Source organism: Elephas maximus, chromosome 12, assembly GCF_024166365.1.
Source record: "Elephas maximus indicus isolate mEleMax1 chromosome 12, mEleMax1 primary haplotype, whole genome shotgun sequence".
Lineage (NCBI taxonomy): Eukaryota > Metazoa > Chordata > Mammalia > Proboscidea > Elephantidae > Elephas > Elephas maximus.
Window position 1 is genome coordinate 95,390,864 of NC_064830.1, and position 12,472 is coordinate 95,403,335.

The window sequence follows — 12,472 nt, forward strand, 5'->3', positions numbered from 1 at the left end:
TCCCCATGAGCATCACTGTGCTCCACAGGGTTTTCACTGGCTGAGTTTTGGAAGTCGATCGCTAGGCCTTTCTTCCTAGTCTGTCTTAGTCTGGAAGCTTGCTGAAACCTGTTCAGCGTCATAGCAGCATGCAAATCGCCACTGACAGACGGGTGGTGGCTGCGTACAAGGTGTACCAGCTGGGAATCGAACCCCAGTCCCCTGCATGGAAGGCAAGAATTCTACCACCGCGCCAACCAATGCCTGCTGATATGGATTAGGCTTCTGCAAAACCTTTCATTTCACTTAAAAAGGGGGAGTGTAAAATGGTGCCACCATCTGGCAGTTACTTATCAACTAAACACACAATCACTGTATATTCCAGCCCTTTGCTCCAAGGCATTTGCTCAGGAAAAACTAAAATGCGTGCTCACACACACAGACCTGGGCACAAATCTTCATACCAGCTTCATTCATAAGAACCCCAAACTGAGAACGATCCAGCTGTTCATCAACAGGTGACAGATAAACCATGTGTGGCCTGCCCAGCGGTGAACTTGGATTTGGCAGTAAAAAGGAAGTCTGTCATCCACATACCAACACACGGCTGAGCTCCAGGACGTCATGCTGGGCAGAAAGTATCCAGACGCAAACAAGTATGCACGGTGGGCCTCTAAGACAGACATTCTGGGGCAAGAAGGCAAACCAGCAGGGCCAGGAGGCACAGGGAACTTTCTGGAAAGGCTTTCGTCTTGGTTGGCAGGGGTGTTTGTTACCAGGCATGTACTCCTGTCAGGATCACTGCCAGGACACGTGAGCCCCACGCATCTCACACAAGTCAGTTCTGCCTGTATGACCCTCAGCCCTGAGGCTGCCTGAGGGCACTCGCAGTGTCACTGTGGAGCCCAGGGACTAGATGCAGGCTGGGCCACCTTCCCGGTCACACAGGCCAACCCAGCAGGCCTGCTCAGGAGCTCCACCCAGCGGCTGTCCGAGAGCCTGCATGTTTTGGGGGGCCCAGCTTTGTGACCGGCAGGGGGGTGGGGGGGGGTGGGGATGGGACGGACGGAGACAGGGACGGGGACGGGGACACGATAACCAGAGGACATGACTGTGGCCCCCTCCAAGAGCCCCCAGTATAACAGGCCTGGCCAAGAAGGGGAGTACATGACAACCCAGAAGGAATCTGCTGGGGCCATCAAGGGAGCCCTGACACAGTGTTTATAGTAGAGAACTTGACTGGGCTGAGTCAGCCAGCTGAGCCAACACTTCCTGTGGATGGCTCCAACCCCCAGGCCAGCTTTTGAGGGACCCAGAGAGCTGCCCGGGTATTTCTGAAACAATCCCGTGAGCTGGCAGATACAGGTGCCCAACCCGGGAGGTCCAGAGAGGAGTGGGTTTACATAAGAATGCACAAGGTTTCTAAGGAATGGGTACAGAAGCAGAGAGAACATACTGGGAGTAGGCTCAGTGCTGCTGTGGCCCCTGGGAGCCAGTTCTGGAGCTCCTCAATGCCAGAGCAGCACCACCCCACGGGCACAAGACTTCAGGCAGGGACAGCCCCATTCAAACAGACACCTCCCCCAATTGTCCCAGCACCAAGAGCACCATCATGGGAGATTCCTTCTGCCAAGCCCCAAGGGGCCCAGGGGCTGGACTATAGGCAAACAGCTCTGGAGGAAAGAAGGCTGGGGCCCCATCTGTCCACCTGGGAGGCCCAAGGCTCCCAGAGCCTGATTTCACACACTCTGAGACCTAGGCGCTTCCTGGCCCTCATCACTGCCATCTCAGAGGCCTGGGCTATGACAGCAGTCCATGGTCACCAGTGTCTCAGACCACTCCCCATCACCATGACACACTCTCCCATCCCCCATCATCTGTCCTTCCCTTCTGGTGTTTAGGTCTCATCCATGCAAAGGGCGCCACGAGGCTAACAGTTGATGCCCTGAACACTTGCTCCAAAGTCCCCGCTGATGTGAGGCCCCATGACCCTGGCCCCTTCTCCACATCCCGTACATAGGACACAGCACATTCCAGCCACCCAGGAGGAGCGAGTGACCCAGTCCCTTCCTCAACTCTCCACGGCAGGAGGCAGTTGGCCTGTACAAATGGCCAGCTGGGTGGTCTCAACGTCACTACACCTTCCTAAACCCTGAGCCCTCGCCTGCCAGGGATAATAACAGAATGGGCTGCACGGGCTAGAAGGTGAGATAGTGTAAGACACCTCAGGACACCTGACAGATAAGCAGTGCTCGATGGGAGTCACGACTATGGCTGAGGGCAAGGGAATGGCAGGTGGGAGAGCTGGAAGCATGTGTAGGGCATGGAAATAACCCTTAGACATTCTTCTCAGAAAATCCTTTGTCCAAGGACTCATAAATCCCCTGCCTTAGAACTGGCCATGCGTCTGTACCACACAACTAAGTCAAGGCCAGGTTCATTCTAACATGATCTAGGGAATTGGGGCGACTTTCCTTTTTGGGGGCTGACTTCACTTCCACACAGGGAACTCTTTGGGAAAGGTCACCCCGTCTCTGGGTCAGCCTCTCCTCCCCAGAGCGACCTGCAGAGCAAAGCACTAAGGCACCGCCTGCGCAGGGCTGGGATGAAGGAATCCAGTCAGCTGATCTTCCTTTCTCTGGCCAACACTCAGCAGCAGCACAAGGAGGGTGGCAGCAGGCCCACTGCTCCTTCACTGCCAGCCACAGTTTCGTGTGGGGAGGAGCCCCACACGACAGCACTGAGATTAAGTGGAAATGGCCCAGGGCACGGGATTGCTGCCCTTCTTGCTACTAGAGAGTTGCTGCTCCTGTGCCAAGGGCCTTCCCAAGTGCAGGGACAGAACGTGCAGAGGAGGAGCCAGAGAGTGACGGGACCAGTCCTTCCTGCCCGAGTTCCCACCTGATTGTGGGCGTCCTGGGCTCCCATGAGGGTGTGATGGGGTGGGGACAGGCCAGGTGCTCTACTTACTCGCCCTGTCCCTCCTTCCAGACACGAGCTACGTGTTCACCTCCACAGCCACAACCTGCACAAGCCCACCTTCCTCACCTTGCCCCAGAACTGGGGGAGCCGCCACCACTGAGGCGGGGGGCCTAGGGGGGCTGAGGCCAGACAGAGCATAATGGCAGCAAAGCACACTCCAGAAACGTCCACTCCTCGGGTCCCCAGGTCCTACAACAGCTCCCCTCCAGCCATGTTCTGGCCCCTGGGGGCTGACAGGGCAGGGCCTGGTTCCACATAGGATGGCCCTTGGCATCTGTCCATCTCCTCTCTTCTCACACAAGAACACCATGTCTGAGAGGGTGGGTGGCTTGCTGGCCTTCAGGAGCTGAAGTCCCCCACCCCCCAGTAGAGGCCCCCCACTCTCTTGGCAGACGGCCAGCCTGCACCCAGTGATCCCATATAACACAGGTGCCCTGCAGGCATGGGGTGAGGCCCCAAACCAAAGGTGCCTACCTGTCAACAGTCTGTCCTCAAGGCTCACGCGTTTCATCATTTCCAGGGGACCCCATCATGATAACAACTGAGGCTCAAAACGAAGGGTCTTGCCTGTGGTCACCACTTGTCTGACTCTTAACCCTCCATCTTGGGGGTTCTCAGGGACTGGCTGCCTTTCTAGGGGTCTGGGGGGGCAGCCCCAACCCTGCCCACATGAGCTGTGGGCATAGGCACCCCAAAGGCTACAGGGGGCCAAGCATGGCACAAAAAGCCCCTGAGGTTCCCCCAACAGGCAGGCTCCACACACGGGACCCCTCGACAGGACAGCTCTGCTTACGGGACCCCCTGACAGGTGGGCTCCGCCTATGGGACCCACAAAAGGGGTGTCAAAACGAGCAGCAAGTGTTTCCCATACCCAGCCTGCTGACCAGGCATAGCTCCGAAGGACTTGTCAATCCCAAGTGCTCCCCCTTCAGAAATGTGGGGCCCTCAGGCCTCTCCTCACCTCCCCTGCTACTGTGGGCTTTCCGGAGCCTCCTGGGTGTACTGTCGGCAGACACCTCACCTGCAGGGGCCTCTGCTTGTCCCAGCAAAGCCGACACCACTTGGGGGAGCTGCTCTCCAGGTGTCACTGCCGGTGATGGTGCCTCAGCGTGCTGCTGGGGCAGTTTGGGCCGTAGCGCCTGCAGGATGAGGAGACCCCGCAGGACTGGGGTGAGGCCTGGGATGACCTCAATCCAGTGCTTCCCCTGCCCACCGGGTCCTTGCTGTTGGGACAGTGGGTGGAGACCCCGACTTGGCAGAGCCGGCCGGCCCATCGCTGACGTCTCAGGGGAGGCTCTGGGGAATTTTCCGTTGGCTTAGAGGGTTTGGATCAGCTCTTCCCTTGTTGCAGGGTGGGGTTTCAGGTCCTATTTTAGGTTGTAGATGTTGCTTGCCTGCTGGGAGGGGCCGCTGTGGGAAGGATGGCTGTGGGCTCCCCAGGCAGGAAAACCACGGTGTCCTCACAACCAGGCGTGGCACTCAGCTGCCCTCACGCGGACGTTTCTGAGTCCCATGGCCTTATGCTGCTGAAAAAGCAGTGTGTGTGGCTGCGGAGACTTAAGCCCGAATTCTGGCTTTTCCGCTCGAGCTGTAGGGTCTGTGCCTGCAGCCCCGAGTCTGCATGAAGCCCAGAGCAGGTGGGAGGTGTGAGCTGGACCAGGAGGGCAGAGGGGAGCACCAGATGCAGGGAGAGGTCCTTGGATCACCCTCGCCTGGAGCAGCATCGGGGCCTTCCACATGTGAGCGCCCCTCTGCTGGCCGCCCCCCCGCCCGCCTCTTGCCATGGTCCATCTGACACTATGAGGAGCTATAGGGAGGCTGGGGCAATGTGTCAACTGTGGGAGCTCCTCTCAAAAAACCAAAACTTATTTATCCTACAGATTGGTCCCATTAAAAAATACATATATATACAATTTGTTTTCCCAGTGTTTAGATTGGGAATGACCACGTAAACTGTGCAGGTTGTCCTTGTTAGGAGAGGATGGATAGCAGCTACAGCTCTGTCTCTCAAGGATGGATGGGACACGGTCCGTCCCATCAGAAGACACATGGAACTGAGGGATGTACCTGATAAATCCCTGCGGTGGGCTCTCATCCTGAGCCAGGGCCAGCCAGCTGGGGTTTGCAGGACACTATGACTGTTTTATAGCAGGCACGTCTGGAGCCTACGTGTTTTCACAGGGCCTGAAACCTGGAATGGAGGAGTTCTTCCAGGAGCAGGCAGTCGGTGGAGGGGACAAGGGAAAGGGGAGGGCAATGAGGCGCCAGGCTCCCCTGTTCCCGCCCAGACAGCAAAGGGGGAGTCTCATGGGCCTGGGAGCAGACCAGAGAAGACTGCCACCCCTGCACCAGGCTCCCAGTGCCCTGCGGCAGTGCCTACTCCACTAACCTCACAGGAGTTATTCTCCATGATGGTGTTGGTGCCCGGGACTGGCTACACTGCTGCCAGCATAGACCTGACAGTGACACCGTATGCCCATTTACAAACACTTAAAGCTGACCCAGCTGGTTAACAAGGCGCTGAGAGGCCTTCTGGGACCCTCAGCCACACGCCCCAGTGGTTCCAGGAAAGGGTGCTTCAGGCCCAGCTGAGGTCGCCCGCAAGTGAACTTTCTTCCATGCTCTGCTCTCCACAGCTCTCCTGTCTCCAGTGGGAGAAGACCTGGGTTAGGGGGTCTCTGCCAGGAGAACCTTCCAGGCACGCCCTCACCCGGAGCTGAGGGCCTTGCTGCTGCCCCATACACCTGTGTCGCTCCTTGGCGTGTTCTGTGCCTGACGCCCACAGATGTGGGTCCAACCTTGCTCCACCATGCTGGGAACCATCAGTCCGGCTCAGTGTCCAGCCTTACTGGCTGGCCAGACTGCATCTCCACACTGGGGCTTGTGTATAGCTGCAGAGCCTCGGGTTGAATGTGGCGAGGAGGTGCTGTGTAGCAGACACTTCACCACATGTGGGCAAGCACAGACTCCATGGGGTTTCGCAGAGACAGATGGACTTCTACCAGACCAGGAATCGACCTCAGCTTTGCTGGGTCCCCCGCTAAGCCTCGGAACAGCGAAGGCTGGACCAGGTGCTGCTTGTGGGGCTATGAGTTGATAGGGGAAGACAAAGACACCCCCTTAGCAGTGTTGCTTGGTCATCCGGCTGCTGAGGACAGCACTGTGCCTACCTCAAGGCTGTGTGTGATGGAGCCATGCTCAGACCCAGAGAGCTCTGTGCTCCTAGGGAGGTGTGTGAGCACCAGCAAGCAACTGTGAGAGAGCAAGAGAGAATGGGAGAGGGTACGCATGCTTCAGGAGACTCAGGAAACCCTCTTATCCTTATATGCTCATGAGGTTGTTTTTCCCAATACTCAAAACAAGGCATTCTAACAGTTTCTGGAACTGAACTGGATAGGGGAGGGAATGGAGTTGGTCGGTCTGATGGCACCTCCCTAGTGGCCCCTCCAAGAAGCAGCTGGAATAGATGTGGCCAGCTGACCCTGGCATGAGGTCACGTGTACCCTGCCCCTCGGCACCCCAGGTGAGAAGGCTGGTTGGGCAGGTGCAGAGGTCTAGGCTGGCTTCCGCACACCACCAGACACTAGGCCTGAGGTCAGACCACACAAACCCCACCAGCCAGCTTAGTGGCAACACAGACCATCCGTGGCCACAAATCACTTTAGTCAACCTGCAAGAGCCCAACGGTGCAGAACAGGCCTTACACCCACCTGCTGACTTATGACTCTCAGAGATTCCGAGCAGGGATATTAAACAAGATTATTCACAGGGTCACTGGGCCTGGAGTCTAGAAGGAGCGAGGGGACTGAAATGGAAACATCTACAGAGCCGAGGCCAGAGGTGCTAAGAGAGCTTAGTCCTGCCAGAAAGCGAAGTGATGCCTGCTCGCAAGGGAGGCATCAGAACCACAGCAGGGAGCAGGGCCATGTTCTGAGGCCATCGTCCCACAGCACAGAGCAGGACTGTGTTCTGAGGGGGAAGGACATCAGGTTCACAACACAGAGCAAGCGCCATGTTCCTGGTGGGGAGGGGCATCAGATCAACGGTACAGAGCAGGGCCATGTTCGGGGGCAGGGAGGCGACGTCAGGCCCCAAAGCACAGAGCAGGGCTGTGTTCTGAGCTGGGGGCATTAGGTCCCACAGCATAGAGCAGGGGCTATGTTCTGAGGGGCCATTGTCCCTCCACTAGAATTGCGTGAGCAGCGCCTTGCATTAACGGCCGTGCTCTCCACAGCCACAGACAAACTGCGTCCATTTTTATGAAGGAATCCGACATTGCAATTCCCAGAAGAAAGAGTCAGGCTGAGGACGGCCCTGGGTATCTAGAGCCACGGGACAAAGACACGGAAGCCTCGAGGACAAGCGTTTGCAGGAGCTCTTCACTGAGGCCCTATGCCACCCCACTGTGCTAAGTTTACCAAGCCCATTCTGTCACATGCCTAATGGGCACACAGCGCTACCCTGAGAAAAGCGTGGTCTCAACAGTGCATACCCTTTTTGCATAGAAAAACAACTGCGAGCCATCTGGGACGTTTTGTAAAGCGCACAACTTACGTGTCCACAATAAGGGGACAGTTTAGTACGTTATTATTAGCGTCATGATAATTACATAGTCACCAAGAATGACAACAAAAGCCACGCAGAAACATGGGAAACATTTAATAACTACCTTCGAGGTGGAATGAGCAGAACTCCCGATGCAGCACCAGCGTAAACACACGTCTGCGCAGAAGGTCAGCCCTGAGTTGCCCGAGCAGGAATGCACATCAAGGGCTCAGAGGCCGCACTTCCCAAGGCCAACACCCTTCCTTGCTGGAGCTCTGGGAGACGTTCACCCTCACTACTGGGGGTCGGGGGCTGCTACATCTCCACCTCTCGCTCTGGGAATTGACCTAGGGAGTTAGGGCCCAGGCTTCTAGAAGCATCCTGAAGGACCGTTTAAGGAGCTGCAGCCAAAAGCTGCTGTGTGGAACACAGAACACTCAGGGCTCTGGCCTTGGGGAGCTCCCAGGGGACCCTAGGCCCGGACTTTGGCAGCGCTTCTACGTGGCCCCAGCGGAACGTCCCAGAAGCCCCTGGTTCTTGGCCTGAGATCGGCCACCAAAACAAACCCTGGGCCTATGTGGACGGATGTCTATCCCCAGGGAACCCAGTTACAAGTCTAAGCGGTGGGAACACAGACTGGTGTGGCCACTGAGGAAAACAGTGGCAGCAGCTTCATGCAGAGTGAAATGGACGCTACATGAACCAGCAATCCCACTATTAGGTCTTTACCTGAGAAACTAGGCCCTACATTCCCACACGGCAGATCCAGGCTCACACAACACAAGAGGCCAGTGGAGCGGACCAAGCCCTGAACTGCTGGGTCAGTGGTAGAGCAGGGACCCCAGCACTTGGCCTCCCAGGCCTCCAGGCTGGGAGTGGTGTCTGATCCACTTCACAGACAGGGAGACAGAAGCTTGAGGGTGCAGTGGACCCGCCCACAAGGAAGAGGTAAAACTGAACCAGGACCTCCTGAATAGCCGCAGGGGAGAGGAGAAGACATTTTAGCTTCTCTCCATCAGTAAGGGCTGCTGGGCGTGGAAAGCATAACTAAGGAAGAAAGCAAGCAACCACCTTTTCCATCAGGCTCATGGGTCAAGGACCTCTCTTGGCCAAGCTCAGACCACAGGCATGCCCTGCCTGGCAGAGTGGCCCACAGCCCAACCACCCCCAGACCAAATGAAGAGCTGATGCCAGAATACCAGGGCCACCTCATGGTGAATGCACCAAAGTACCATGGCATGTGGGCCCAGACTGGCGCGGGGGCAGGGCCCCACGCCGAGCAGGCTGGGCAAAGGCGCAAAGACCTCCTCCTTCCCCACTGACTTTGATGCAAGAAATGTTCCCAATCGTTCATTCTCAGTCTGCCACTGGGTCTCATGCTCTAACCCCAGGCATTGGTACTCACCGGGCCGAGACACACCTGGAGGACGTGTGGGTCCCTCCTGTTGGTGTGGGCCTGTGAAGGAAGGACAGGACTCGTCAGTAGGTACTCAGAATGAGCAGACAGGTCACACACAGACCAGCCAGCACCACCCAAGGTCTCCCAGGACCCAATCTGTGTTTGGCCCTCCCATGTGAGGGAGCTAGCTGGGGGCTGCGGGGCCACCCTGTTCTACAGAGGAGGCCAGTGAGGCTGGAGAAAGTGAGTGGGGCCCAGCATGTCAGCACACTGGTGGTGGGCAACCCAATACCACAGACTCCCTTCCTTCCTCACCACCCAGAACCCCAGAGCCAGTAGGCCATTTACAGTATAGGAGGGCTGCATACCACCACCGACTCCCCTTCACTACCTGGAACCCCAGAGCCAGCAGGCCGTTTACAGGATGAGGGGCTGTACACCATGACCCCCCTTCTACTACCTGGAATCCCAGAACAATAAGCCATTTACAGGGTGGTAGGCTGTACACCATGAACCCTCTCCTCACCACCCAGAACTCCAAAGCCAGGAGGCAATTTCCAGGGCAGGGGGTTACACACCACAAACCCCACTTCACTACCTGGAACCCCAGGTCCAGCAGACTGTTAACAGGTGGGTAACCCAACATGAAAGACCCTCCCTCCTAACCTCCTAGAACCCCAGAGCCAGCAGGCCACTTCTAGGGTAGGGAGTTGCCCCTGGTTCTGGTCATAACAGGCTTCAGTACTCAGTTCAACCTACCTACTGAAAACCAGGAAAAAAAAAACTCTAGATTTAAAAAAAGAAAAAACTTCTAGAAGCATAAAAGAAGAAAAGAAAGCAAGGAATAGCCAGGCAGAAGGGAGAGGAGCCTGAGAGGCCGGCTACGGAAGAGTCTGAGAGAGACCCCTCCCCTGAAGGAAGCCTGGGCTGGCCACTCAAGGACCTTACTAAGGGCTCCATGTGGCCTTATGAACATTGATTATCTTCAGTGAGGGCTGCATTTGGACAGAGCCTCAGAGAGATCTCCTCCATTGATACCCAGTTGGCTGGGAAGGGAGGCACACAGGAGCCCTCTGCACACCCATCGGGGACCCTGGGGCAGCTCTCAGCGTGAGGGTGAATGGATGTGTACACGCTCTCTCAGAAGCATGGCCTGTTTTCAAAGTGTGGAATGCTCAGGGATCCCAGTGGTCCTAGACTTGTGAGCCTCCAGGTATCTTGCAAAAAAGTCAAACCAAATATTCTGTGGGGTAAATTACTTTCATTGTAAGCCTCAAGTTATTTCCAAATGTAACTTTTCAAGTACACAGCCAGTGATACCCTGTTCAAAGATGACCGGAGATACAAAAACACTGGACTCCAGGAGTGATCAGATTATAAAATGGTCATGCCATCTTCAAAGGAACAAAAGGCAGGCTTGAAGACACCTGCAAGGAATGGGAATCTAGGAAAATGTCAGCAGGCTTTTCAAAGCCCCAAGAACCTCTAGAAACAAAAACAAAGTCGGCGGTTTGAAGAGCAGATCAGTTAGAGGAAAATGGTGACCTGCAAGATGCGTCTGAAGAGGTGATTCCATGAGAAACTGTGACATAATGTTCGGTCAGAGTCCTGGTGGGGAGGGCGAGACTGAGCCAGAGGCACCACGCGAAGACGCTCAAGCGTGGCTGACGGAAATCACCAGGCTACGCACTCAAGAAGCCCAGCAAACCCCAAGCAGGATAAACTGACAGCCGTTCCTGAATTCCAGCCCGGCAAGACTACCACCTATTTAGACAAGCAAAAAGTGAGTACTCACCACCAGCCAACACTAAAGATCTCCACTAAAGAGAATTCTAAAAAATGCACTTCAGGCAGCAAGATCAGTATTCTAGACAGAAGAGCTGAATTTCAAGAAGGAATGAAAAGCAAAGGAAGTGGTAAATACGTAGGTAGCTCCAAATAAATATTGACTGCATGAAACAACAATAATACTGTCTCATGGGTTTTGAAAAATTACACTGAACAATACTATATAACTCGGGAAGAAGTCTACATACAGTGAAAGCTTCGAAGTCCTTAGGCTGTCCCGGAGGAGGGCAAGTACTGATTACTATTCAACAGGACTCTTCATGTAGGAAGATCCTGAGTGTTAAACACCCACCTGCATGTCCAGTGAACACCTTTCCACGTGCACACCAGCTTGGGGTACATCCCAAGCTACTTTAGTTGTCACAGGTTGGAAAGGAAGCTGGCCATTCCCCTTTGCTCTCTTCTTCCGAGCCATTGGTTTGCGGTCTGGTCATGCTGTGGGGTCTGCCAGCCTGGCTTAAGTGCACCCTCTTTCAGGGCCTATCCCTCACAGGGCATCAGCCCTTTCTGCCACCACAGCCTCCCCTACAGAGAAAATGAAAATGGGCTAGGGAGCCAGGCCACCTTCCAGCCTGCCATCAAAAGTCAGTTTCTAACTTTATTGCTGTCGATTTCCTTTGAGTAAATATCTCCCAGCCTCACTGGCTATTTGGTTAAAATTTGGGGTGGGGGGGGAGGCATCTGTAAAGAAACAAAGTTACTTCAGTGATAAAAGGTGGGCGGCACAGCTCTGAGTCAGCGCTGCCTTTTGAGGCCTAACTCCGGGAACTTCCGCCTATGATGCCCCAGCCCAGGCTGGAGGGAAGAAGCCGCCACAACCTTCCCCTCTTCAGCGAATGACCACCACCTTCTTGGTCTCTGTGTTTTTAAGAGTTGTAAGGATCCCCCAGTGCAGGACAGCATCTCTCAGGGTGAAGAGACCCCAAAGTTGGACTTTGAATCCAGGCTCAACTCCAGACACACAGGTCCTGGGCCTCCTGCTCCTCGGTGAGAGGGGCCCCTCTGAGACCAGCAGGACACTGTGGGCAGCCAGCTCGCAAGCAGGACACTGCTCCTGGGAACCCGGGTGCACCCATGCAGGACCCTGCTCTGGGAACCCGAGGGCAAACGCTGGAGGAGCCTGCATGGAGGGTGCACGCTGAGCTCACACTTGGATGAGGCTGCTCCCCCAGTGGCCTGAATGAGAGTGAGGTTCCTTCAGGGGTGGAGCAAGGGTGGACAGGATGCTTAAACTGCCAGGAACTCTCATACCACTGTGGCTCACACCCACTCTCCCAACCCTCATGGTACCACGGACCCACTGTCCCTTTGGCTCTCACCCTGAGTTTGTCTTGGAACCAGTGGGGAGCTGTTAAATGGAGGCTCTGGAGACTGGCCCATCACTCCCAGGCCTCATCTGCTACTCCACCTGCCGCCCCCCTCCCCATCTAGTAAGGTCTGGGTTGAGCTTCCCAGTGGCACTCCACAGGGGCCCTGATCTCCACTTGGCCCTGTCCTAATATCTCCTGCCTGAGCTCTTGAGAATGTCCCTCCTTTAAAGCTGTCACTCCCCCCTCTCCCCCCCGCCACCCCCACCCTGGCTGGCCCTCCCTGAGGCTGGCCCTCCTGACAGCAGAGCCTGCAGTAACCCCTGCAGGTTTGCTTCCTTGCAGGTCGGCAGAGCTGGTCCTGATGTCTGTTCACATGTAGTGGGTGCGGTACCCCAGCCTCACGTCCCCA

The 12,472-nt window shown here is 55.8% G+C and overlaps 1 protein-coding gene across 1 annotated transcript in view; it reads right to left on the reverse strand.

Moving 5' to 3' along the window:
• Positions 1–12,472, reverse strand: part of C12H7orf50 (chromosome 12 C7orf50 homolog) — a 120,428-nt gene that overhangs the window by 39,220 nt on the left and 68,736 nt on the right. Inside the window, exon 4 of the mRNA XM_049905083.1 lies at positions 8,912–8,962. Coding sequence (XP_049761040.1) covers positions 8,912–8,962 — 51 coding nt within the window. The remainder of the gene's footprint in view (positions 1–8,911; positions 8,963–12,472) is intronic.